Source organism: Lytechinus variegatus, chromosome 4 (genome assembly GCF_018143015.1).
Source record: "Lytechinus variegatus isolate NC3 chromosome 4, Lvar_3.0, whole genome shotgun sequence".
In the NCBI taxonomy this organism is placed as follows: Eukaryota; Metazoa; Echinodermata; class Echinoidea; order Temnopleuroida; family Toxopneustidae; genus Lytechinus; species Lytechinus variegatus.
In genome coordinates this window covers 34,539,180-34,564,427 of record NC_054743.1, presented here as the reverse complement: position 1 = coordinate 34,564,427, position 25,248 = coordinate 34,539,180, and the positions used below count along the sequence as shown (strand labels likewise).

At 36.2% G+C, this 25,248-nt stretch overlaps 1 protein-coding gene across 1 annotated transcript in view; it reads right to left on the bottom strand.

Moving 5' to 3' along the window:
- Positions 1 to 23,772, bottom strand: part of LOC121413905 (organic cation transporter protein-like) — a 35,328-nt gene extending 11,556 nt beyond the window's left edge. Inside the window, exons 1-6 of the mRNA XM_041606900.1 lie at positions 23,503 to 23,772; positions 11,218 to 11,475; positions 9,393 to 9,496; positions 7,272 to 7,426; positions 2,317 to 2,482; positions 617 to 755 (exon numbers count right to left, since the gene is read on the bottom strand). Of these exons, the coding sequence (XP_041462834.1) occupies positions 617 to 755; positions 2,317 to 2,482; positions 7,272 to 7,426; positions 9,393 to 9,496; positions 11,218 to 11,475; positions 23,503 to 23,652 (972 nt within the window). The 5' untranslated portion in view covers positions 23,653 to 23,772. The remainder of the gene's footprint in view (positions 1 to 616; positions 756 to 2,316; positions 2,483 to 7,271; positions 7,427 to 9,392; positions 9,497 to 11,217; positions 11,476 to 23,502) is intronic.
- Positions 23,773 to 25,248: the final 1,476 nt, after the last annotated feature.

Genomic DNA, 25,248 nt, shown 5'->3' with positions numbered 1-25,248 from the left:
AAACAGATGATTTCAGATCATAATAGCGTGTCATAAATGAAATATTCATCTTATTTAGAGATTAGAGTAGTTAACACAATCACCAATGAAACTAAATAACATTACATTTTCAGAAAGCCCATTTGAAATTCTTGTAAAATTTCCGAGGCTCTTGCTTCATTAGTTTTGAATACATGGGCTCTTTGGAGACTCCGTGAAATCGTGGTTCTAACATCTTATTATAAAAAGCCCCCATAAATTTCCTCAAAAAAACGAACTACTTTGCTTATGTACAAATCATTTATTTATATATAAAGGCCTGGTCACACCGCCCGAGCGTTGTTTGGAGCGGTCGTGGAGCGAAGAGAAAAAAATCATCACCGCTCGCTACCGTTCACCATTTTCGATTTCGATTGTTTTTTGTTGTTTTCGATTTTTTCCCCCAATTTTGTGAGCGATATTCGACCCTCTCTCCCTACCGCTCCACGACCGCTCCAACAACGCTCGGGTGGTGTGACCAGGCCTTAATCTCGTTCATGAGAATTTATTCTCGATGGCAAGCTGTCATTAATATAATAACGACATTAATTGACCTGAATTAAACGTGATTTGATTATGTGCCTTTCAAACTATATACCTGTTCCTCTTTGAATTCTTCTGTGAAGAGAGGGGTTGGCAGTTTGGCATCATTGGTCTGGGCGATATTTCTGATAAGTTTCTCAGCTTTATCATATTTACCTGTCGATATGAGCCATCTTGCAGACTCTGGAAGCCATCTAGAAAAGAAAAGACATTTATATTCGAGGTGAGATACCTATGAATATCCAAGGGGGATATTCTTAAGACCAGATTAACTTGAGGCATGGACTGACTTCTGTGCTGAAACTATGGTTAGCCAAAAAATATCAACATCTTCGTTACATTGTGTTGACTGAGTTGCAGCGACATGTCAGAAATGTTGTCAGAGATATCACAGCGGCAGCATTGAGACCACGCAGCAACATCGTCGCGACTGTCGGCAAAGTGCTTGCCACCTTGTCCGGACGTCGCAGAGACTTCTCCTTGGTTAGATCGAAGAAACCAATATGTTAGAGGCGATCCGCGGCTGTAATCTATAGTATTATCACAGTTTGATACGTTTATAGTGGCCTATTAAACGACAAATCATATATTTTCATCACTCTCTAAGCAATGAAATAAATTCTAACATGAACAATTTAACGAGCGTTAATAAGCTTGAAATCGTTTTAAAAAATATATTCAATACAATTTACGAGCATCATGATCATTATCTTTCCTCAGATATCAATATCTGATTTTGTAATGGTCGAGAAATTCAATGCAATTCAATGTCTTTATTTCCAATTCATTAAAAAAATACATATTTACAACACATAAGATCATATAAATGCATTTTAAATCATTAAGAATTCAACAAATATAAACAGAGATGCTAAATGCATTCCAAATTGACGCTTGGTCATGATATAAATGAACAACATTCGGGTAAACGAGTGTAAACCATCAATTAAAAAAAAACAAGAAGAAGTAGAAACAAACCGAATATTATAACAGATAGAAAGAAAAAAAAAACATCATCAGAGTAACTTTTTGCAGTTCGAACCGATTCCAATCCCAGCGATGGTATGTCATTGAAACTAGGGTTTGACCGGGATGTGTAGCGGCAGATCTGGTTCCACCGGCGGTTATACGGTGTCCGCCGGCATGCAAGTATCGTTTTTAGCGGTAGATAATCATCGTTCTCTCCTCGGAACCATATCTGCCCAGTTGAGGCGGTTTGATTTTCTGATCAATTTATTCTCATATTAAACTAGATAACTAAAAATTGTAGGTCCTATATAATTTTGAAGGAAATGGGCACTATGTGCATGCAGATTGAGAAACGATAGCAAAAACGATATCCGCCGAAGAGAAATTGGTTCTGAATCCGCCGGAGCTGGATCACGATCCGCCGGCAGATAGTGTTCCTGGGACCGTACACTGTAAAAACTGCGGTGTTAAAACTGACACCAATTGGTGTTAACAGAGGACCACACCCTGAGGTGTTAGAATTACACCCTAGAGATTAAACACAACACCAAAGAGTGTAAATGTAACAACAAAAGGTGTTGTAATAACACCTATATGTGTAAAAACTAACCACCAATTTAACACCGGTGTAAAATAACTGGGGTGGTCCTCTATGTACACCGGTTAACACCACAGTTTTTGCTGTGTATCTGCCTAGCCGCCTAGCACCTTGCAGATCCTCCGCTACACATGCATCGGTTTCGTGTGTTTGACTGCGGCCGAAAACAGAAAAAATACACATCTTACTTAAAGAATATGAAGATGGCGATGAGAGGCGCTGTCATGACTAGTTGCAGTATACGCCATGAACGGATGAAATAAGCTACCAGAGCAAGCACCATGTAGCCAACGGCATAACCGATCGTTGCTAGAAGAACCAGGTAGCGCTTTGAAGGCCCGATAAACTCAGTACCTACGTATCAAGCAAAATAATACATTTTCAGTAGATGGTTGTGGAAATGTATCGGATGAAGGTATAAATCATGCCAGATCTAAACATGAGTCTGCTAGTATACAGTCTAGCACTTATAGTAATGCAGTAATGGGTTTTTAAATTATTATTTTGGTCTGAAAGGGGCAAGGGTGCACCCATAAAGATGCTCATATTGCAGAAAGGGATAGTTGCACCTTTTAAAGGCGCTCTCAGTATGGCATGAGTTCATAGGTGTCGAGTTGAACTGTTTTCCCGAAGATTGTCTTCAAAGGGGATCGAGTTTACTAGACACTTTTCAAAGTCGAATTCCAATGATGTAACTAATAAACTGAATGCAAAGTGCATGAAAACCATATTTATAATTATAATCTAATTCATTGTCTATTCTTGGTTTCTATTTGAATTCCCTTTAATAGGAGTAGGCCTATTCGTCGATGGGTGCACTCTAGAACAATTGAGGCAATAGGCATGATAGGGTAGGCCTAAAGAGCTATGCAGGAAGGAACCCCGTGTCCTACGGTGTGTTCTGAGCGTGGAACACATTCTTAAACATAGTATTCCAAGGTGTAAATCCGTGCAAAATGTCGTACGATCGTCGAAAGCAAACCGAAAGAGATCGTGCGATTGGTAGGATACGATCATCCTACCGGCACACTGCGATTGCAACCGCGTACAACCGCGTAGCCAGGATTTCATTTTGGAGGGGGCGGTAAATGCACGCGAAGCGTGCCAACACTTACAGAGCGCGCAAAGCGCGCTCCCTAGGGGGTGGGTGCAGGGAGGGGGAGTTTCCCCCTCCCGCGCGAAGCGCGAAGCTTTTAGTGTTTCATAAATTAAAATGAAAAGGAGCCGTTTCTCTTGTCTCTAGTACCTCCAATTCGGTTGACTCTATTGCGATTTTGAACCTTGTTTTCAAAAGTGAACAAACAAAAGAGGTATACAATGGAGGAACTTAAGATGATAATAACTCCGCGCGAAGCGCGGAAGCTAAAGTGTTTTATCAATTTTTCTTGCCATAAAAAGGGTCCCGAGAAAAGGGTATTCTCAAAGATATATTGAAACTTTCTTTGGAAAGATCAGATTTGATTACAAACAATTTAGCATCAGTGCATACTTTTAACTCGCAAAACTGAGGAGAAGATTGGTAGAGGAAGATATTCCTCCCCGCGCAGAGCAATGAAACTCTGAAATTTCAAAGGGCGGACGTTTCATCAAATGTAAATATCTCTAATACCCAATCGTCTCTTATTCAATTGATTTTCTAAGATTATTGAACTTCATTACAAGGAAAATAGTGCGCATAAAGTTGAAACTTCTGTGATTTATTGAAATTATCTATCTATATAATAAAGGATGATTATTTTTTTTTACTTATCCTGAAGCGCTTCATTTTGAATATAAAGAAACTTAAGTGTCATTCAAAATTTCAAACTGAGGGCGCAAAACAGGACAGGAGATGAATGTATACAGGGAAATGACATGAAGTTTAATACAATTTGATAAAAAAAATATTGCACTTTTTTATTTGATACGACACGAATTCCATACCTTCCTCTTTTTGTCTCACCTGCGAAGCAAGTGAGACTATAGGCGCCGCTTTTCCGACGGCGACGGCGGCGGCGGCGTCAACATCAAATCTAAGGTTAAGTTTTTGAAATGACGTCATAACTTATAAAGTATATGGACCTAGTTAATAAAACTTGGCCATAAGGTTAATCAAGTATTACTGAACATCCTATTAGAGTTTCATGTCACATAATCAAGGTCAAAGGTCATTTCGGGTCAATGAACTTAGACCATGTTGGAGGAATCAACATCGAAATCTTAACCTGAGGTTAAGTTTTTGAAATGTCATCATAACTTAGAAAATATATGGACCTAGTTCATGAAACTTGGACATAAGGTTAATCAAGTATCACTGAACATCCTGCATGAGTTTCACGTCACATGACCAAGGTCAAAGGTCATTTAGGGTCAATGAACTTTGGCCGAATTGGAGATATCTGTTGAATTCCCATCATAACTTTGAAAGCTTATGGATCTGATTCATGAAACTTGGACATAATAGTAATCATGCATCACTGAAAATTTTGTGCAAGTTTCAGGTCTCATGATTAAGGTCAAAGGTCATTTAGGGTCAATGAACTTTGGCCGAATCGGGGGTGTCTGTTGAATTACCATCATAACTTTGAAAGTTTATTGGTCTAGTTCATTAAACTTGGACATTAGAGTAATCAAGTATCACTGAACATCCTGTGCGCGTTTCAGGTCACATGACCAAGGTCAAAGGTCAATGAACTTTGGCCGAATTGGGTGTATCTGTTGAATTACCATCATAACTTTGAAAGTTTATGGATCTGATTCATGAAACTTGTACATAAGAGTAATCAAGTATCACTGAACATCCTGTTCGAGTTTCATGTCACATGATCAAGGTCAAAGGTCATGTAGGGTCAATGAACTTTGGCCATGTTGGGTTTTTTTGTTGAATAACCATCATATCTCTGTAAGTTTATTGGTCTAGTTCATAAAAAGTGGACATAAGAGTAACCATGTATCACTGAACATCTTACGCGAGTTAGAGTAGTATTCAAAGTCAGCACTGCTGCTATATTGAACCGCGTGATGCAGGTGAGACGGCCAGAGGCATTCCACTTGTTAAATTAGGAACCTGTTTGCCCCCAAATTATGGTTGTTTATAGTAATGAGCTGAAAAGCGGGAGAAGCTGACTTTATGGAGGTGACGGCAGAAACTGATATAAAGATTTTACCCGCTCGGAGCCGACCAGACCAGAAGTTGCGCGATCAATTGAAAAAAAAATAACTTCATATATTTACTTCGGCCTAACTTTACTCAAATTCATGCCCTAATGTATACAATTTTAACTTTAACTGGCAAGAAGCACATAGCTGAGGTGGAAAAACAGGGTTAAGGTGGGGGAACAATGGAGAACTTCAATATTGTCATTTAACCGCGCGCAGCGCGGAAGCAAAATTCATATAATAATTTAGAGCAAGAAGAGTGAAGGAGTTTCTCTTTTGAGAAAAAAATAAAGAATAAAAAGAAAAAACACAAAGCTACCTTTCTTCCCTTTCCTCCCTTCCCTTTTCCTTTTCTCCTCTCTTTTTTCCCTTCTTTTTTTTCTTTTTTGGGGACGTTTTTTTTTGGGGGGCGACCGCCCCCCCCTCGCTACGCGCCTGACCGCGTAGCCAGGATTTTATTTTGGAGGGGGCGGTAAATGCACGCGAAGCGTGCCAACTCTTACAGAGCGCGCGAAGCGCGCTCCCTAGGGGGTGGGTGCAGGGAGGGGGAGTTTCCCCCTCCCGCGCGAAGCGCGAAGCTTTTAGCGTTTCATAAGTTAAAATGAAAAGGAGCTGTTTCTCTTGTCTCTAGTACCTCCAATTCGGTTGACTATATTGCGATTTTGAACCTTGTTTTCAAATGATTGTGAATGCACAAAAGAGGTATACAATGGAGGAAATTAAAATGATAATAAATCCGCGCGAAGCGCGGAAGCTAAAGCGTTTTATCAATTTTTCTTGCCATAAAAAGGGTCCCGAGAAAAGGGTTTTCTCAAAGATATATTGAATACTTTCTTTGGAAAGATCAGATCATTGATTACAAAAAATTTAGCAACAGTGCATATTTTTAACTCGCAAAACAGAGGAGAAGATTGGTAGAGGAAGATATTCCTCCCCGCGCAGAGCAATGAAACTCTGAAATTTCAAAGGGCGGACGTTTCATCAAATTGTACTTTATTAAATACGACACGAACGAAATTAGGAACCTGTTTGCCCCAAAATTATGGTTGTTAAAAAGCGGGAGAAGTTGACTTTATGTAGGTGACGGCAGAAACTGATATAAAGATTTTACCCGCCCGGAGCCGACCAGACCAGAAGTTGCGCGATCAATTGAAAAAAAAGATAACTTCATATCTATTTCGGTCTAACCTTACTCAAATTCATACCCTAATGTATACAATTTTAACTTTAACTGGCAAGAAGCACATAGCTGAGGTGGAAAAACAGGGTTAGAGAAAAGGTGGGGAAACAATGGAGAACTTCAATATTGTCATCTAACCGCGCGCAGCGCGGAAGCAAAATTCATATTTATATTTAGAGCAAGAAGAGTGAAGGAGTTTCTCTTTAGAGACAAAAATAAAGAATAAAAAAAACACAAAGCTACCTTCCTTTCTTCCCTTTCCTCCCTTCCCTTTTCCTTTTCTCCTCCCTTTTTTTCCCTTCTTTTTTTTTCTTTTTGGGGACGTTTTGGGGGGCGACCGCCCCCACCGCCCCCCTGGCTACGCGCCTGTGCGATTGTGGTTGCACTCCAAAAACTCCGGTGTTGATTTAACACCAGCCTGGAATGCTATATATGTCCAGACCAGAGAAGTGTTTAACAACACCAGTTTGGTTTTGGTCTAACACTAGATAGGCGTTTATACAACACAAATTAGTATTGAAACAGCATGGGTTTGATTCCAAACTGGTGTTGTTTCAATACTTCTCTGGTGTGGACATAATAATTCCGGTTTGGTGTTAAATCAACAGTTTTTGGTGTGTGACCATATGTAATCGAGACATTACTAAATTGAAATGGAAATTAAAATAATTTTGAAAAAACATTATCGTTAACAATTCAATGACCGGTCTATTTATAATCCATTTAACCCAATAGTATTCAACGCCATGTCACGTATTTTAAATTGGGTTGAGAAGAATATTCATATTCAGTCCTAAGGCAATGTTGCCGATGTCGATCACTCACCAACAACAAAAAGGATAATGTTGAATGCAATATTGCTGAAGCCATTGAGGAAACGCATTGCAGCAAAGAACCACCAATTCGGGGAAAAGGCAAGAGCAATACCAGAGATGACAGCAAGAACGTTAGATAAGAAGAGAGTCCACCACCGTCCAATTCTGTAATGGGTAATAAAGAACATTGAAACAGAAGATAGCCCACCGCCCACTAATCCTTTAGTCGTCAAGAACAATATAATTCCCTATGTTTGTTTTTGTTTTTATAAAGGGACGGATATACATTTTTCTTTACAGTTTTGGAAACGTACAGGTCTAGATATTTTTCATAGAACTTCTGAAAAAACATTTTGGAAAGATCACAGTAGAACATTGAAGACAGCTGCAAGTTTACTGAAATATCGATTAGACAATTAAGAGATTACTGAAAGATCATCTGATGTATACTATCAGACATCTTGGAAAGATCAATCAAGATCTATGAAAGAATGACAGAGGGCCTTCACACACGTAAATTTTGAATACCATTTTTTTTATCAAAGATTGCAATTCGTCTTTCGAAATATCGGACCTTTCACACGCTCACTCGAAAGCTGTGATTTGAATTCGAATTCCCGAGCTAAGGCGGTATGTGTCCTTGGTGGCTTGTCAATCAAAGCACTGCGTCGATACGACAAGTGCATGACAATTGTATTATCTACGGAAGTGCTTGAAAGGACACGTAAGCTCCGCCCCCCAAAAATGTTTTGGAATTCAAGCATTTCACACGTAAAATTCGTACCTTATTTGGAAAGACTTATCTGGAATTCACCTTGAGAGTGAAATTTGAATTTATGATTGTGATTAGCGTTCGTGATTCTAGTTTGGTTTCACACGTGCTAAAAAAATTGGTCATGAGCCTATTTTCGACTGGAATCATCATTCAAATCACGATTTTGTAACCGTGTGAAAAGGCGGAGAGACCACTTAAAGATCTCGGAAAGATTGACAAAGGGCCATTTCACACGTAAATCTTGAATCATCATTGTTATTATGATTGCAATTCGTCCTTAGACTCATCGGACCATTCACATGCTCTCTCGAAAAATGTGATTTAAATGGAATGGAACTGGAATTCACCTCCGGAATAGAATTTGAATTCGTGATTGTGATTAGCGTTCGTGATTCTAATCATGTTGTAGTTTTGTTTCACACGTACTTAAAATTCACCATTAGCCTTATTTTTCACTGGAATCATCGCTCAAATTACGATTTCTTTACAGGGTGAAAAGGCAAGACCCCTAAGACAAGTTTGAAAGACTGATACTTTGTGTCTTGCTGAGCTTAACTAGTCTTACTGTAATCTTTAAATCATAATCTTTTAGAGGTCTTTTATTCATCAGACGGTCTTTCAAGGCAATTGTTCCATCAACTTTCATTAGTCTTTAAAATAATGATCTTTAAATGATCTCTAAGAAGCCTTCCAGCGATATCCGCAACAAACTGCTTTTTCACACTGTAAAAAAAATGTAATTTGAATGATGACTCCAGTGAAAAATAAGGCTAATGACGAGTTATTGGCACGTGTGAAACCAAATTAGAACATGATTACAATCACGAAAGCTAATCACAATTACGAATTCAAAATCTACTCTGGAGGTGAATTCCAGTTAAACTCAAATTAGGGTAAAAATTTTGCGTGTGAAAGCTTTGTCCTCCAAAACATCTTTTTGGGAAGGAGCTTACGTGACCTTTCAAGCACTTCCGTAGATGATACAATTGCCATGCTCTCATCATAGTTTGTATTTGTGATGAAGTGTTTTGATTGATAAGTCACCAAGGACACATACCGCCTTCGCTCGGGAATTCGAATTCAAATCACAGTTCTGAGCGAGCGTGTCAAAGGTCCGATGATTCTAAAGACGAATTGCAATCATCACTATGATGACTCAAGATTTACGTGTGAAAAGATCCAAGAACTTTTGAAGGATCATGGGAAGACTAACATGACCTTTGAAAGTTCATCGAGAAAGGTTCTGGAGCTCATGGAGACGACGAAGAATTTCGGAAGATCGGTCGAGAATCATGAAAGACCTGAGGGATTAAGTTTCATGGCCTTTAAATTGTTATCAGTATTATTGTTACTTACGTGTCAGAGAGGATACCAGATATGATTGAGCCAGCTAAATATCCTCCATAGAATATAGATTGAGAAATCTGGGCAAGTTCATCTCTCCCACAGACAAGATCGAACTATTCGAATAGAGGGGAAAGAGGGGAGAGAAAAAAAAGATCATCCAAATCTCTTCAAAAAAATTATTTCTAAAAGTATATTAAAACGACATTGCAATAACAGTGAGATTCAGGTAATGATTCTTTGTTTAAAAACAACAAAAAGAAATACTAACATGGATAACCCCAAACAAAAATTTACGTTATTCCAGTTTATAAAATAGGTCTATTATTTCAAGCATCGCGATTGGCCAGTACGCGTCATATGCCATCCAACGTTTTTTGTGCTGCGTTGCACGGCAGTGCAAAAGGTGCGCAACAGCCGGGAAATTGACATAGCACGCTCAAGCAGACCAGTGCGGTAGAAGTCCAAAAAACTGTACTGTAACTTTTTAAGAATTTGTTTCTGTGTTGCTAATTTATAAAACGAACAATGCACTTGCTCTGTAAATGCAGAGAAAGCTCGTTTTATTCAGATGGTACACACTGGGCACTCGCCGCCAGCGGCTCGTGCACGGTGCGGCACCTATCCAAAGAAACCTCGCGTGCTCTGCGTTTCCACTTTTTCGGCTTCATGCATTATTTGTATACATGTAATAGTAGGGCATTTTAGCAATCTTTTCTCAGACGCTTTCTATAGCGCAGAGTATCTCTTGTAAAAGCCCCTCATAACAGAGCAGCATTTGTCAAAAATTTGTGATTCAAAACAACTGTGTCGATCTGACAAATGACACGGTTCATTGTGATTAGACGGACAATTTCAATAGATTATTAACGTTGCAGAGAAAACATTTGCGACGTGGATACTAATATACGTTATCCCGTTTCACACTCAAAGATGACCTTATGATGATGGCGTGTTCCAAACTTAGGTGCATATAAACCTGAACTCCGGACACCTACTTTTGCTTGTTTTTTAGTTATACATGTAATTTCGTTCGCTGCTGTTGTTATCATTCATGTACATTACAATAAGATATTGAGACTGTTTACACTTAATCGGTTTTTGCATCGGCTCGCGGTTCTGAACCACGAGCTGTAACAGCGTGTAAACGCAGTGCAAGATAAACCAAAAGCCGATTCTGCATCGGCTTTTGGTTCTGAACCAATGGCTAATCTGAGGTGTACATGAGTTAAAGGAGAATGAAGCCATTGGAACAAGATAGCTTGTGTGAAAACAGAAAAATCAAAGAAACAGATCAACAAAAGTTTGAGAAAAATCGGACAAATAATGAGAAAGTTATGAGCATTTGAATATTGCGATCACTATTGCTATGGAGATAGCAAATTGGCAATGCGACAAAGATGTGTGATGTCACTGATGAACAACTCTCCCCATTACTTTAGTATATATTTCACTTGAATTGCCTCTTTTATCACATCTATCCATAGATCATGTGTTCTTTCTAAATGAGGGCATGTAATACATATTTTTTAAGAATACGTAATGGATAAAGAGTTTGTATCATCGTAAGAAAAAGCAAAAAGAGACATTTTGAGGGTATTTTATAGTCCACCAAAGGGAAAGTTGTTCATCAGTGACATCACACATCCTTGTCGCATTGCCAATGGGAGGATCTCCATAGCATTAGTGATTGCAATATTCAAATGCTCTTAACTTTCTCATTATTTGTCCGATTTTTCTCAAACTTTCTTTATTCTTATTCTTTGATTTTTCTGTTTCTACACAAGCCTATTTGTTCCAAAGGTTTCATTCCCCTTTAAGTATAAAAGAAATTTACATCCGTCACGGTGGTTGATTCGAATTGACTATCGTCGTAGACCCATCCACTGTCACATGACATCGTTTCTCGGCTGTAATTGGATGGATCAATCCCAGACCAGAATCCCACTCCTGACACATTATATTTCTCGCACTGTGCGTATTCCAGCTTTCCATCTGATGTATAGTTCGATGGGATACTCCCCGTCTTTTTAGCTAGTTCACAATCTTCTCCTGATAGTCCATACTGCTCACATCCTGAGTCCCATTCTGGGGTCTACGGAAAAATACAAATAAAATGAAATAATGATTTTTGATATGGTTTATGTTAAACGGTCTGAATACTTAAAACAATTTTGACACGCAAGTGTTGTTGGCATTTCCCCATGGCTGTTAATGGCAAAGTCCACCCAGGAAAATGTTGATTTGAATAAATAGAGAAAAATCAAACTAGAATTTCGCTGAAAATTTCATCAAAATCGGATGTTAAAGAAAGCTAGGACATTTCATATAATAAAATAAAAAAAAACAGTGAGTAGATGACATCATCATGGATGACATCATGTGCATAATGTGTAAGAGTTTAAGTAGTTTGTTCGGATTATTTTTTTTTACAATTGTTACTTTGTACACTGTAATGTATGAACTTAATTTGGGAGGAAAACATTAAAACATCTTTAAAGGGGGGGGGGGGGGGGTGGGAGGGAGGGCAGGGGCCTTTGCAGAAAGAGTTGCAATCAAACGCAACTAGATTTTTAGCCAATCAGATGTGATTATTTAGGACTTGGGCTTGTTTCTGCGTTCAAACCAAACGCTTCCATAAACTGGGTCAATGTCCTTGAAGTCGATTTTCACGATTAGATCTAGATTTTACTCTAGCTGGGGCAAATCGTGATTTCACAAGGAAATGTCACCATTAATCTATGGGCCTTTTCACACGTGGATCTTGAATCGTCATTGTAATGATGATTGCAATTCGTCTAGAATCATCGGACCTTTCACACGCTCACCCCAAAACTGTGATTTGAATTCGAATTCCCGAGCGTTGGCGGTATGTGTCCTTGGTGACTTGTCATTCAAAGCACTGCATTGCAAATACAAACTAGTCTGCTATGCAGACTCTGAATGGCTCGTGAGGTGGGATCTGCTACTGGTTTGCGAAGCAAACCAGCCTGAAAGGGTGAGCGAAGCGAGCCATTTCAGAGTCTGCTTCTTCTTTGGAAATCTGGTTCCCACGGTCAAAATAAGTCCCACCCACCCAAAATTTCAGAGAGCTTTCATTGGATAACATCATCTGTCTATCAACCAAATTTTAGGACCCCTAAGGAGTATAGATAATCCCCTACTTTAACCACAGAGCCACGAGCAGGGTTATTATATAATACCCTGGCTCAGGCCATCAGAAAGTGTTTACATATGACATTCCACTGAGCAGCTGCATGTATGGCTCCATTGCCCAAACCAATACATATTGTGTATGCATGGTAGTGGATAGCTCTATTATGGTATTATCATTATCAAACACTTTTCATCATATCTAACTCATTCAATTCAATTCAATCTTTATTTCACAAATAGTATAAAAATACAAGGAAACATCAAATAATGCGATTAGATAATAAAAATAAATTCCGTGGCTTCCAATGAAGGTAATAAGAAACCTGTGAGGCTGGATCACCAAAACATAGTAAAAAACACAACATTAATACAAAACAAAATGTCATATCATTATAATAATTAGTGCAGGAAAAGGGAGGAAAAAACAACAACACATTACAAAGAACACGAGTTGAGGGGTCTATACAGTACAAGTATGCATCGATATCAACTGCGAGAATTAATAATCATTTCCTAGAAAATTTGTATACTGTTTTCTAAAGGGAGATGAAAATTGTGAATTAGTTATTATTTGGGGAATCTCATTCCATTGTTTGGGACCTACATAACCCAGCTTCGTGACTAGACCTGATAGACCATAAATGAAATTTATTGGAAGAACGGGCATTATGGTTATGAACTTGATTACTGTATTGAAAAAAGATCTGAAAACTCTACATGGGTAGCAACCTCTGCTTGTATGTATACATAAATATTGTGAGTTCTTGCTTATTAATATCATAAGGACAGTTTCTTAAAGTTCAAGACCATCCCAGGAAAATGGGAAAATGCTGACTTGAATAAATACTGAAAAATCAAACTAGCATATAGTGCAAAAAATTTCATCAAAATCGAATGTAAAATAAGAAAGTTATGACATTTCAAAGTTTCGCTTATTTTTAACAAAATAGTTATATGAACGAGCCAGTTACATCCAAATGAGAGAGTCAATGATGTCACTCATTCGCTAAAATAAATAGTGAGTGGATGACGTCATAGTCTCCTCATTTGCATACCAGCTAGGATGTGCACATAATTTAAATTAAGCGAAACTTTGAAATGTCAAGACTCTTTTATTTTACATCCGATTTTGATGAAATTTTCAGTGTTATGCTTGTTGGATTTTTCTCTTTTTATTCAAATCAACCTTTTTGTTCGGGTGGACTTGTCCTTTAAAGGTCAAGTCCACCTCAGAAAAATGTTGATTTGGATCAATGGAGAAAAATCAGACAAGCACAAATGCTGAAAATTTCATCAAAATCGGATGTAAAATAAGAAAGTTATGACATTTCAAAGTTTCGCTTATTTTTAACAAAATAGTTATATGAACGAGCCAGTTACATCCAAATGAGAGAGTCAATAATGTCACTCATTCGCTATTTCTTTTGTTTTTTATTGTTTGAATTATAGAATATTTCAATTTTTACGAATTTGACGATTATGACATCCTTGCCTGAAGCACAAAATGTTAAAATAATGGAATTCCACGTGTTCAGGGAGGAATGAAACTTCATTTCACATGACAATGACAAGAAAATGAAAATATTTCGTATTTCATATAATAAAATACAAAAGAAATAGTGAGTGATGTCATCAGTTCCTCATTTTCATACCGACCGAGATGTGCATATAACTGTTTTGTGAAATGAAGCGAAACTTTAAAATGCCATAACTTTCTTATTTTACATCCAAGTTTGATGAAATTTTCAGTGTTATGCTTGTTGAAATTTTCTCATTTTGTTCAAATCAAGTTTTTCTTGAGGTGGACTTGTCCTTTAAATAAATGCGCGGATGGTGCTAGGTAATGGAAATTGGTGATTATTCTTAAGTTTCTTTTGAATTTTGAATATTGAGTCCAAATTCATATGAGGTTACATTGGTATTGCAATATTTTAAATAAGAGCGAATCATGGAATGGTATAAAGTTATCAGATTTTTATGAAGCAAACTACGCTTAAGTTAGTAAATTAAACCAGTATTCCTTAAAACATGTATCATAATGGTACTTAAACTCGAAATATTATCCAACTCAAAAACACCATAGAGTTCAGAACTTGAATAATAGATAGTTTACAAAATGAAAATCTTAAATTTCAAGATTGTAAGTTTGTAAACTATCATACTTTAAATCAAACAGGATAGCTTTTATTATTTTGTTATTATTTATTTATTATTATTTTGTTCCTGTTTGGAATTAACTTCTAACCACAGTTTGTTGATTGGACCTGGGACCTTGTATGTATATTCACTTCTCCATGCATGCTACTGTATTCAACCTGTTTTACTGTTATGTTTACAGCTCGGTTTGATATTAATTAGCTTCAATCAGCATCATTTAAGTTGTCATGCCCAGCAACATTCGTTCACCTTTGTATTGAAAGTGCTTTTATGCCAGCCATAATACCAGTGGTAAAGACGTACAGTTATGTATGTGACAAATCTGGTTCATAAGTATGCTGAATGACAATGTTGGCATTTTTTTATATAAACTTAAATCGGATTTATTTGATTTAAATAAGATTTTTTATATTTAATATGATTTTTTTCCACCAGATTTTTTTTTTAAAACAAAGCGCAAACACCCAAAATTTAACCCTTTACACTGACATCAATTTTAAGATCATACATTTCACCACTAAGAATATTCTTAACTATATTTCATAATCAAATCCAGTCAAAATATAATTTACAGAAAATATTAAAGCCATGAATATAGGCTGACATTTTCTGCTGTGTCTAAAGTGAATGTCGAGAGCTTCTACTGATTGGTTCAAAGGAACTGTCTTGGTACAGCTAATGCTAAAAAGTTGGTGTTCATTTTAAAACTCTGAACATTTAATGAGAATCAGTTTATTTGGAAGAATTACATGACTCAGAGATTCAAATTTTCCAAAGAGAAACATTTTTAAAATCTTATTTTCAAGCCCATGATTGAAGATCATAATGTTAAAGAAAACTGCACTTATCTTTTGTTTGTTTCAACCCCAAGTTGTTCTTTGAGCCAAATTGGAACAACTGTTTCAAAGCATTGGCTTGCAAAACTTTGACCGACTGCATTCAAACTTAAAGAAATGGACCAGGCTGAAAATGTTCACGTCTAGATAAATAGAGTAAAATGATGAAAATTTCACAAAAATTTGATGACAAATAACGAGGTTATTGTATTTTGTGAAAAACAGTTATATTTACATCGTCATGAATATTCATTTGGTGGGTTAATGATTTCACATCCCATCTTTCCTTTTTATTATAACACGAAATCATAATTATTTCATTTTTTCATACATGTGTAAATAATGTGTCTCCATTATGATGAAATAAGTTGCGGCAATAAATAACTAATGTACTTAATTAGTTCTAAAATCAATTTTTTTAGTTCTTGGTAAATTCTTTTTTTAATAAACCTAATATCATATAATTATGATAAAAAGAACAAGTGGAGATATGCCACCATCAGCCCAACTAATGGATATTCATGAAGACATGCCTAGTTTCACCGGAAAGATGGAAAAGAAATCTTTAAAATTCAATAACTTTGTTATTTGTTATGCGATTTTGATCACATTTTCAGCATTTTGAATTTTACTCTATTAATCAGCGAGATATAAATTTCTCCAGCCTGGACAATTCCTTTAAGTTCTTCTTTGAGCCATAGTTGGAACTATTGGACTATTTCAAAGCATTTGCTTGCAAATTTTTGACAAACTTGCAAGTTGATTTAAATGATTTCTTTCACAATAAACTTGAATACCTGCAGTATTTGGCAGTTGTTAGAAGTTTTGCAAAAAATAAGAAAACGGGTTCCCTTATACTACTGTGTCGGCTTATTTATTTGAATAAGACATATAAAAGAATTAAATGATAAACTATTGGTCTAATGGGTCACCAGGGACATTGCAGAATTTTACTTTTATTGTACTCCATTCAAAACATTCACTAAAAAATGTACAAACATAAATCCTTTTGGCGAAGGGCACTAAAATGTATAGTTGCTGTGATTTAGTCATGTTAGTGCCCTTTGCCAAGAACATTCATCCATTTTTAAAATAAAAATGTACATTTTACTGAATCTTTTTCAGTGAAGTGGCTGAATGAAGCACAATCTCACTCAGAATGTCTGAACAGGCTTTTTCTAGTAGGATCCAAGGTTATAACCCATCCTGGCAAAATTTATGTTGAGATTCAGCCTAATAAGTTCAGAGTTCCTGTACTTTTCTTTCTTGAAAACTGTCCTCTAAAACACTTCTGAAGTTTGACATAAAGAAATAAGAACTGTTTTACTATCAACAAAGTCCACTCATACATACAAGTCGAGTAGGGGTCCCATATAGGCTACATGTACATCTTTGGTTTTGCAAGATTGACTTGATTAAGTTGATTTTATTGATTTGATTTCAATTGTTATGAGTAGATATAAAGGGTTTATTCCTTTTCTCATGATATAAAGTTGGTAAAATCTTACTCTTTTGAATTTAAAAAGTAAAACTGCCACAAACAATAAATTAAAAAAAATCCCAAATTTGTAGATGTTCCAATGGAAGTGATTTAAAGGACAAGTCATGCACCCCAACAAAAAGCTGCTTTGAACATGTTGAATAGTAAGAGAAAATCAGACAAGCATAACACTGAAAATTTCATCAAAATCCAATCTAAAAGAAGAAAGTAATGACATTTTAAAATTTTGCTTAATTTAAAAAGAACAGGGGTCCGTTGCAGAAAGAGTTGCGTTTAAACGCAAGTCAAAAATACAATCGCAAGTCCCAAATGCACACTGTTGATTGGTTAAAAATCAAGTTGCGCATGATTTTTAGAGTTGCGTTTGATTGCAACTCTTTCTGCAACGGGGCCCAGTTGTACTTATATGCAAATCCTTGTCGGTATGCAAATGAGGGGACCGATGACATCACTCTCTATTCATTTTGTATTTTATTATGTGAAATGTGAAATATTTTTATGAACAAAAAAATCCCCCCCCCCTGAACATGTGGGATTACATTGTTTTAACATTTTGTAGTTTAAACAAGAGGGTCCTATTTTTTTTACATTCTTGAAAATTGAAATGTTGTATTATTCAAACAGTACAAATACAAAAGAAATAGTGAGTGAGTGACATCGTCGACTCTATGATTTCCATATCACTGAATTGTCCATATAACTAAGGGCCTTTTCATAAAGCTGTTAATAAGTTAAGGGCGATTTTAAAGGACATATCCACCCCAACAAAACTTGATTTGAATACAAAGAGAAAAATTCAACAATCATAACACTAAAAATTTCATCAAAATAATAAAATAAGAAAGTTATGACATTTCAAAGTTTCGCTTTTTAACAAAACAGTTATATGAAAGAGCCAGTAACATCCAAATGAGAGAGTCGATGATGTCACTCACTCACTATTTCTTTTTTTTTATTGTTTGAAATATGAAATATTTTGATTTTCTCGTCATTGTCATGTGAAATGAAGTTTCATTCCTCCCTGAACACATGGAATTCCATTATTCTAACATTTTGTGCTTCAGGCAAGGAGGTCGTAATCATCAAATTCGTAAAAATTGAAATATTGTATAATTCAAACAATAAAAAACAAAAGAAATAGTGAGTGAGTGACATCATCGACTCTCTCATTTGGATGTAACACTGGCTCGTTCATGTAACTATTTTGTTAAAAATAAGCGAAACTTTGAAATGTAATAACTTTCTTATTTTACATCCGATTTTGATGAAATCTTTAGCATTGTGCTTGTCTGATTTTTCTCTGTTGATTCAAATCAACATTTTTCTGAGGTGGACTTGACCTTTAAGAACGACTAATGATCCTCTCTTACGCGATAAATCATCGCCAATATATACTATATATACTATTTACCACAAGAAAGGATCACCAATCGTTCTTAAAGTCGCTCTTATACGAACAGCTTTATTAAACACCCACCGGTTTGTGAAAAATAAGCGAAACTTTAAGATGTTTTATTACTATCCTATTTTACAGTCAATTTTGATGTAGTTTCCAGCGTTATTCTTTGATTTTTCTTTATTTTTATTCAATTAAACTTTTTCTGGGGTGGATATGACCTTTAAAGCAATGATTTGAAAAAATAATCATCATAGTGATTTAAATCAGCCAATCCTGCTGAATGAACTGAATATGAAAACAATTAGCTTTGTCAACACATGCAATGTCGATGCCAAAGATGTGAAAGTTGCATATAGTTATGCCCGGGAGCTACATGTATATGCCTTGATGTTTTTTAATTACCTGTTTACTAGTGCAAACTGCTTACATGTATGTGCCCCATTGGTTTGAAGGATAATTATTTCGTTTCCAAATATTAATTTGTTGGATTTGAATTGTGGAAAGTAGGTAAGATCTTTGTTGTCTGTTAAATATGTGCTTATCGGTTATATTGGCTGTAGTGTATGCTATTTATATCATTTCATAGGCGGATCCAGGGTGGGCCCGAAGTGTCCGCCCCCCTTATATTGGCAGAACTAAAAAAGAAGGAAAAAGGCGGAAATAAAAAAGAAAAAGAAGGGAGAGGAAGAAGATAAAAAAGAGAAGAAAGACAAGAGAATAAGATAAGGTCAGGGGAACTCCGGGAAAATAACAAAAATATGTAAAATTTTCGCTCCCGCTTCGCGCTGACATTGCCTGTTCGATGAGATACATATCTTATTTCAGTTCGGACATCGAGCTTTCATTATTTTGTTTTACAAATGATTTTTTTTCATAAGTGCTTTGTAAAATGTCCGTTTTATGGTGTGAATATCAACATTTTCAGCTTTCGCTGTGCGTTCGCATTATGTAATTTGTCAAGTACTGTACATATTGTCTTTGTGTATTACATTAAAGTTTCAAAATATCCCTTCTGAGGTGTCTGATTGTGAAAAAGTAGGCATATGAGCTAGCGCTCTGCATTTTTGATTGGTAGGTCCAGTATAGAAAACGGTTCTGTACATTAATCAATCGGTTCCATTATAATGTAGAAATTATAAAGATACATCATTTAAAAACAGGATATTTAAGGAAGGGAAGAAGAATGAGAGAGCAAGTGAAAGATAAAACGAAAATAAAAATAAGAAAGAAGGAAAGGAAAGAATGAAAGAGTAAAAGAGAGAGAAAGAGAAAAAAATGGAAAAAAAAGGAAGGAAAGGGTGAATGAAAGAAAGAAAGAAAGAAAGAAAAAGAAAGAAAGAAAAAGAAAGAAAGAAAGAAAACAGAAGAGAAGAAAGAAAGAGGAAAAGAAAAAATCAAGAAGAATCAAAGGGAAAAAAAGGAAAACGAAAAAGAAGAAAGGAAAAGAAAGAAAGGGCAATGTTTATTTTTATGTCACTTATTAGGCCCAATTACATGACGGGGGGTGATCTTCTACATATTCATATTCTGTATACACGTTCCTCTCTGCATGGACCGTTATAGAAGATATTTCCAAGGAGATATCATCTCACTCCTTGATATTTCAAAGTATAACACATATGTATCTACCCATGTATGTTATGTATAGCCATGGACCTATATACATGTAGCAAGCCCAGAATGTGAAAGAGAATGGCCCTACTTGTATACATTCCACAAGATAAGAAATGGTCATAACAGCTGGATCCTAATCCCTCTCTTGCCCCTACTTCCACAAATCTGCTGTCAATCATGGTATCTACTGGCAACGGAGGGTTTCAGCAAGCTCCGCCTCACATCCACGTTTCGTGGATGTGGCTCAAACAAGTTGTAGACCCACTTCTGCTGCCTCAGTAGACCTAGTCTGCTATGCAGACTCGTTGAATCAGCTGAGGTACACACACTGCAGATGTGGGTCTACATTTGTAGACTAAATACAAACTACGATGAGTGCCTGGCAATTGTATTATCAACGGAAGTACTTGGAAGGTTACGTAGCTCCGCTCTCAAAAGATGTTTTGGAGATCAAGCCTTTCACATGTAGAATTCATCTCGAATTTGAATTTGTCATCGTGATTAGCGTTCGTGATTCTAATCATGTTGTTGTTTGGTTTCACACGTGCTCAAAATTCGTCATGAGCCCTTCACTTGAATCATCATTCAAATTACATTTTTACCAGGTGAATAAAGGGTGGTAGGTTTGGGGAAACATGGGGGGGGGGGTGTATGGCATAAAGACAGTACGAAAAACTTTCTTCTTTTACATAATATAGTCAAAACAATTGTTAACGCGCATGATTCGAAAGAACGGAGGGATCGGCGAAACGTAAAAGTAACATAGAACGAGCGACTAAAGGATTAAAGATGGATCGGAGCAACCATTCAAACGATGAAAAAACAATATTTGTATGTGGAATATAAAGAAAATGATAATAAAAAACCTTGCCCAGTCAGCTTGGTCAACTTCAGCTAAGAAATATTATCAAAACGGCCATCTTTTACGATCCCAACTGTAGGATATTCATGGCAGCAACTGGACAATGTAGCCCACATTCTGAAGGTACCATGCCATGCGCAGAAAACATTAGCCATAGACTTGCGTGTAAAAAATGACTTGAAAAATTCATGAAAAAAAAATAAACGTGAAATCAGAGGGTCGAATGTTTACTACCATCGGATAGGTTATATATTTGAAATTCCATATCTGAACAGAAAAAGGGTATCGTATGAAGATAACCATGATGGGACCATATTCATCATCTGAAACAGTAAAATAGCTCGAATTCTCATTTTCGCCAGTCAAAAAATAGTTCCAAATTCATTGATATATCTTCCCAATTCGGGCAAAAAGAAGTCCAGTAGTTACCATTTCTAGAATCAGTGTTATATTTTCATTCATTCACTTTCAGATTCAGATTCATTTATTGGTCCATGCATATTCAAACGAAAAAAAATTGTCCTCCATTGGCAATACATTGTAATATGAAATACATAAATAAATACTAATGACGTATAAACTAACAGATATATCACATTGAAGGAATATAAATGAGAAGGTAGTGGAATACAATAAAAACGAATTAGCAAAATGATTACTTACACGACAGAATAACAGAGGATAAAGGATGGAAGAGACCATGTATCCATCATTTTAAATCTTAAACTGATCATAATGTTTATTGGGGCAATTTGATGGCATTTCTTTATTCACGATCTGGTGAGAACTAGTTGTAAATTTTAACATGAGTTTTGATACATTTTGTTATGCAAAGTATTTCTATAAGCCTTCATAATCACTGGTATTTGCCAAAGGCACATAAAACAGATTTCCAAACTTTGTACTATTCTAGTCACATGGTCTATACGATACCTTTTGTTCTTAGAATTTGAATACTCTGCCGGTAAAGTTTACGCAGCATCTATTTGAAGTGCTTATCCTAATGAAAAATCACAAAGGTCATTTGAGAAAAGTTGATCATGAGCTAACCGTGAACTGGCTTATTTTTTAGTGCGAAAAGGGAATTTGTGAAATTAAACACCCTTGAGGAGCACCTAGATTCAAACATTATTTTGGTGACAGAATTCAGATTTTAATATTGCACTTGACCCATTGCAGTCAATCTACGAGGAAATTATGAATAATCCTAACAAGACCGGGTGAGACATTCGTATTGAGTAATTTATCTATCAGCATGTGAGGTACTATGGTGTTAAATGCACTTGAGAATCCTATGAAAACACACCTTACCTAAGACCTTGGAATATATAGGTCCATGCTGATCGGGATGCTGATACACACCCTTCAAAAAGACTAACACTGCGTCCTCTACGCCTCTATTGTGCTCATATGCAAACTAAGTTATATCATAGTCGTCTCAACAATTAAACGTTCAAAACATTTAATCGGGTTGCAACCCAAGTGAAAGCAATTGGTCTACATACTGATTCTATTCACTCGGACTTTTGACCTCAGGAACTGGGATAATGTTTGCAGATTTCAAAAGACGCAGAATCCTACTAGTATTCATGATCAATTGACGGAAGCAAGTTGTTGGCTACACATGTTCAAAAACTTGTTAGAAATCTTACCTAAACCAGACGCATTATTTACATATATTTACATATTGTGGATGTCCTCTTCCCCTTCCCCATCAAAATGTATACTGGGCCCGACCCTTCCCTTGAGAAACAATTCACCAATCGTATAATGATTATGCCTCTTAACTGTAATGAATTTATATTCGTTTCATAATCAGATTACGTCAGAGTGGTGAACATAAACAATGGGAACGTGTGCACATCAGTCCATAAAAAAACAATGATTTATCATGGTTTGACGCACACATCATGCAAACGTTCATTGTTTGCCCTCCAATAAGGTACACATGTCTGCCTCCAGGAAATCTCTATCGCTGGGCATAGATAAAGGACAAGTCCACCCCAACAAAAACCTGATTTGAATAAAAAGATAAAAATTCAACAAGCATAACACTGAAAATTTCATCAAAATCGGACGTAAAATAAGAAAGTTATGGCATTTTAAAGTTTCGCTTCATTTCACAAAACAGTTATATGCACATCCCGGTCGGTATGCAAATGAGGAACTGACATCACTCACTCACTATTTATTTTGTATTTTATCAAACGAAATATGAAATATTTTTATTTTTTCGCCATTGTCATGTGATATGAAGTTTCATTCCTCCCTAAACACGTGGAATTCCATTATCTTAAAATTTTGTGCTTCAGGCAAGGAGGTCCTAATCGTCAAATTCGTAAAAATTGAAATATTGTATAATTCAAACAATAAAAAAAACAAAAGAAATAGTGAGTGACATCATCGACTCATCTGAATGTAACGTACTGGCTCGTTCATACTACTATTTTGTTAAAATAAGCTAAATTTTGAAATGTCGTAACTTTCTTATTTTACATCTGATTTTGATGAAATTTTCAGCACTGTGCTTGTCTGATTTTTTCGCTATTGATTCAAATCAACATTTTTCTGAGGTGGACTAGACTTTAAATTCTTACCTTGCACCAATGGTCGACGGATGGGTTCATGAATACTGATATCATTTGCGTCCATGAAACAGTGAATAACAGGATCACAACGATGGCAAATATACGCTTCTGATACCGTCCAAACTCTCCTACATCTTTTAAGATTTCGTCGAACTGCATAATTACCTCCTTTGAACATGCACGCAAACCTCGATCTCAAGGTAACAATTGAAGTACTTTGTACCCCCGATAGAGAAATGACACACCGGGAATACAGACGCTTCCGATGGACGTCCAGTCATGAATGATGAAGACATTATCATACAAGCGCGGATACAGGATGTTTCTGAAGGGGTGGCAAGAATCACAAGAGGTGGCATGACCAGCACTACCGCATCACTTACAATAGGAATTGAAGGCATCTGGTATCCAGATTTTATATAATAACAAGCATCGCTCCCAAAAGAAGGCACTTTGGGTTATTCCTTTAAAGGGGAAGTTCACCCTGACAAAAAGTTTATTGTAAAAATAGCAGAAAAAATAATAAAAAATATTGCCGAAGGTTTGAGAAAAATTCATCAAATAATTAAAAAGTTATTAGAATTTCAATTACTTGATTTGTGACGTCATAATTATGCGAGCAGCATTCCTACATAGCGAATGGTAAAAAATCAATGAAATGTCATTTTCTCAGAAAATTGAAAATGGTTTTCACTGTAACTTTTGTATATCAATAGAGAAATCATTTCACACCCGATCATGAAAAGAAAACAAAATTAAGTCATCAGGAACCATACAAAATTTGAAATTCATACATTTTATATTTCATACCACATGGGGCAGCTGCTCGTTTATGACGTCACAAATCCCAAATTTTGAACTCTAATAACTTTCTTACTCTTTAACAGATTTTCCTCAAACCTTCACCAATATTTTTTACTATTTTTTCTGCTATTTTTACAACAAATTTTTCTTCAGGGTGAACTTCCCCTTTAATAATCCCTCTCTTGTTATTACTTTTCTAATGGGGACGGGGGGCGCGTTTCCGTTTTACACCCTGGCGAAGGCATTTTCCGGAAAAGTAGCCAAAAAGCGACTAGTGAAGAGTCTACGTCTACGTTTGTTTACATTATCAGCTGGGCGCGCGATCCAAAGTCCGCACCGAAGTTATCCGCAGAACATACCGTACTTGCTGAGCTTATACTTTCCAGGTTCAATACGAATGTTTGCCTTGATCATTTGCCTTGCCGATTTGCTGATGTCTGTCTTTCTCTCTATCTGTCTATATATCTATCTCTCAAATTCTATCTCTATCTATCTATGTAACTGCAGTATCTATCTATCTAATAATCTTCTCTGTCTCTCTCATTCTTTATCTAACATCTATCTATCTCAAATTCTCTATCTCTCTCTATCTATCCATCCATCTGTCTGTCTTTCTCTATTTCTCTCTCTCTACCTACCTATGTAACTACAGTATCTATCTGTTAATTTGTCGCTCTTCTCTCTCATTCTTGATCTATCTGACATCTATCTATCTCTCAAATTCTCTATCTATCTCTCTATCCATCTATCTATCTATCCATCTGTCTGTCTTTCTCTATTTCTCTCTATCTATTTATCTATTTTTTAACTAGAGTATCTATCTATCTGTTTATAATCTAGCTTCTGTGTCTCTCTCATTCTTTAATTATCTATTTAATATATATATCTCTCTATCTATCTATCTATCTATCTATCTATCCATCTGTCTGTCTTTCTCTTATTCTCTCTATT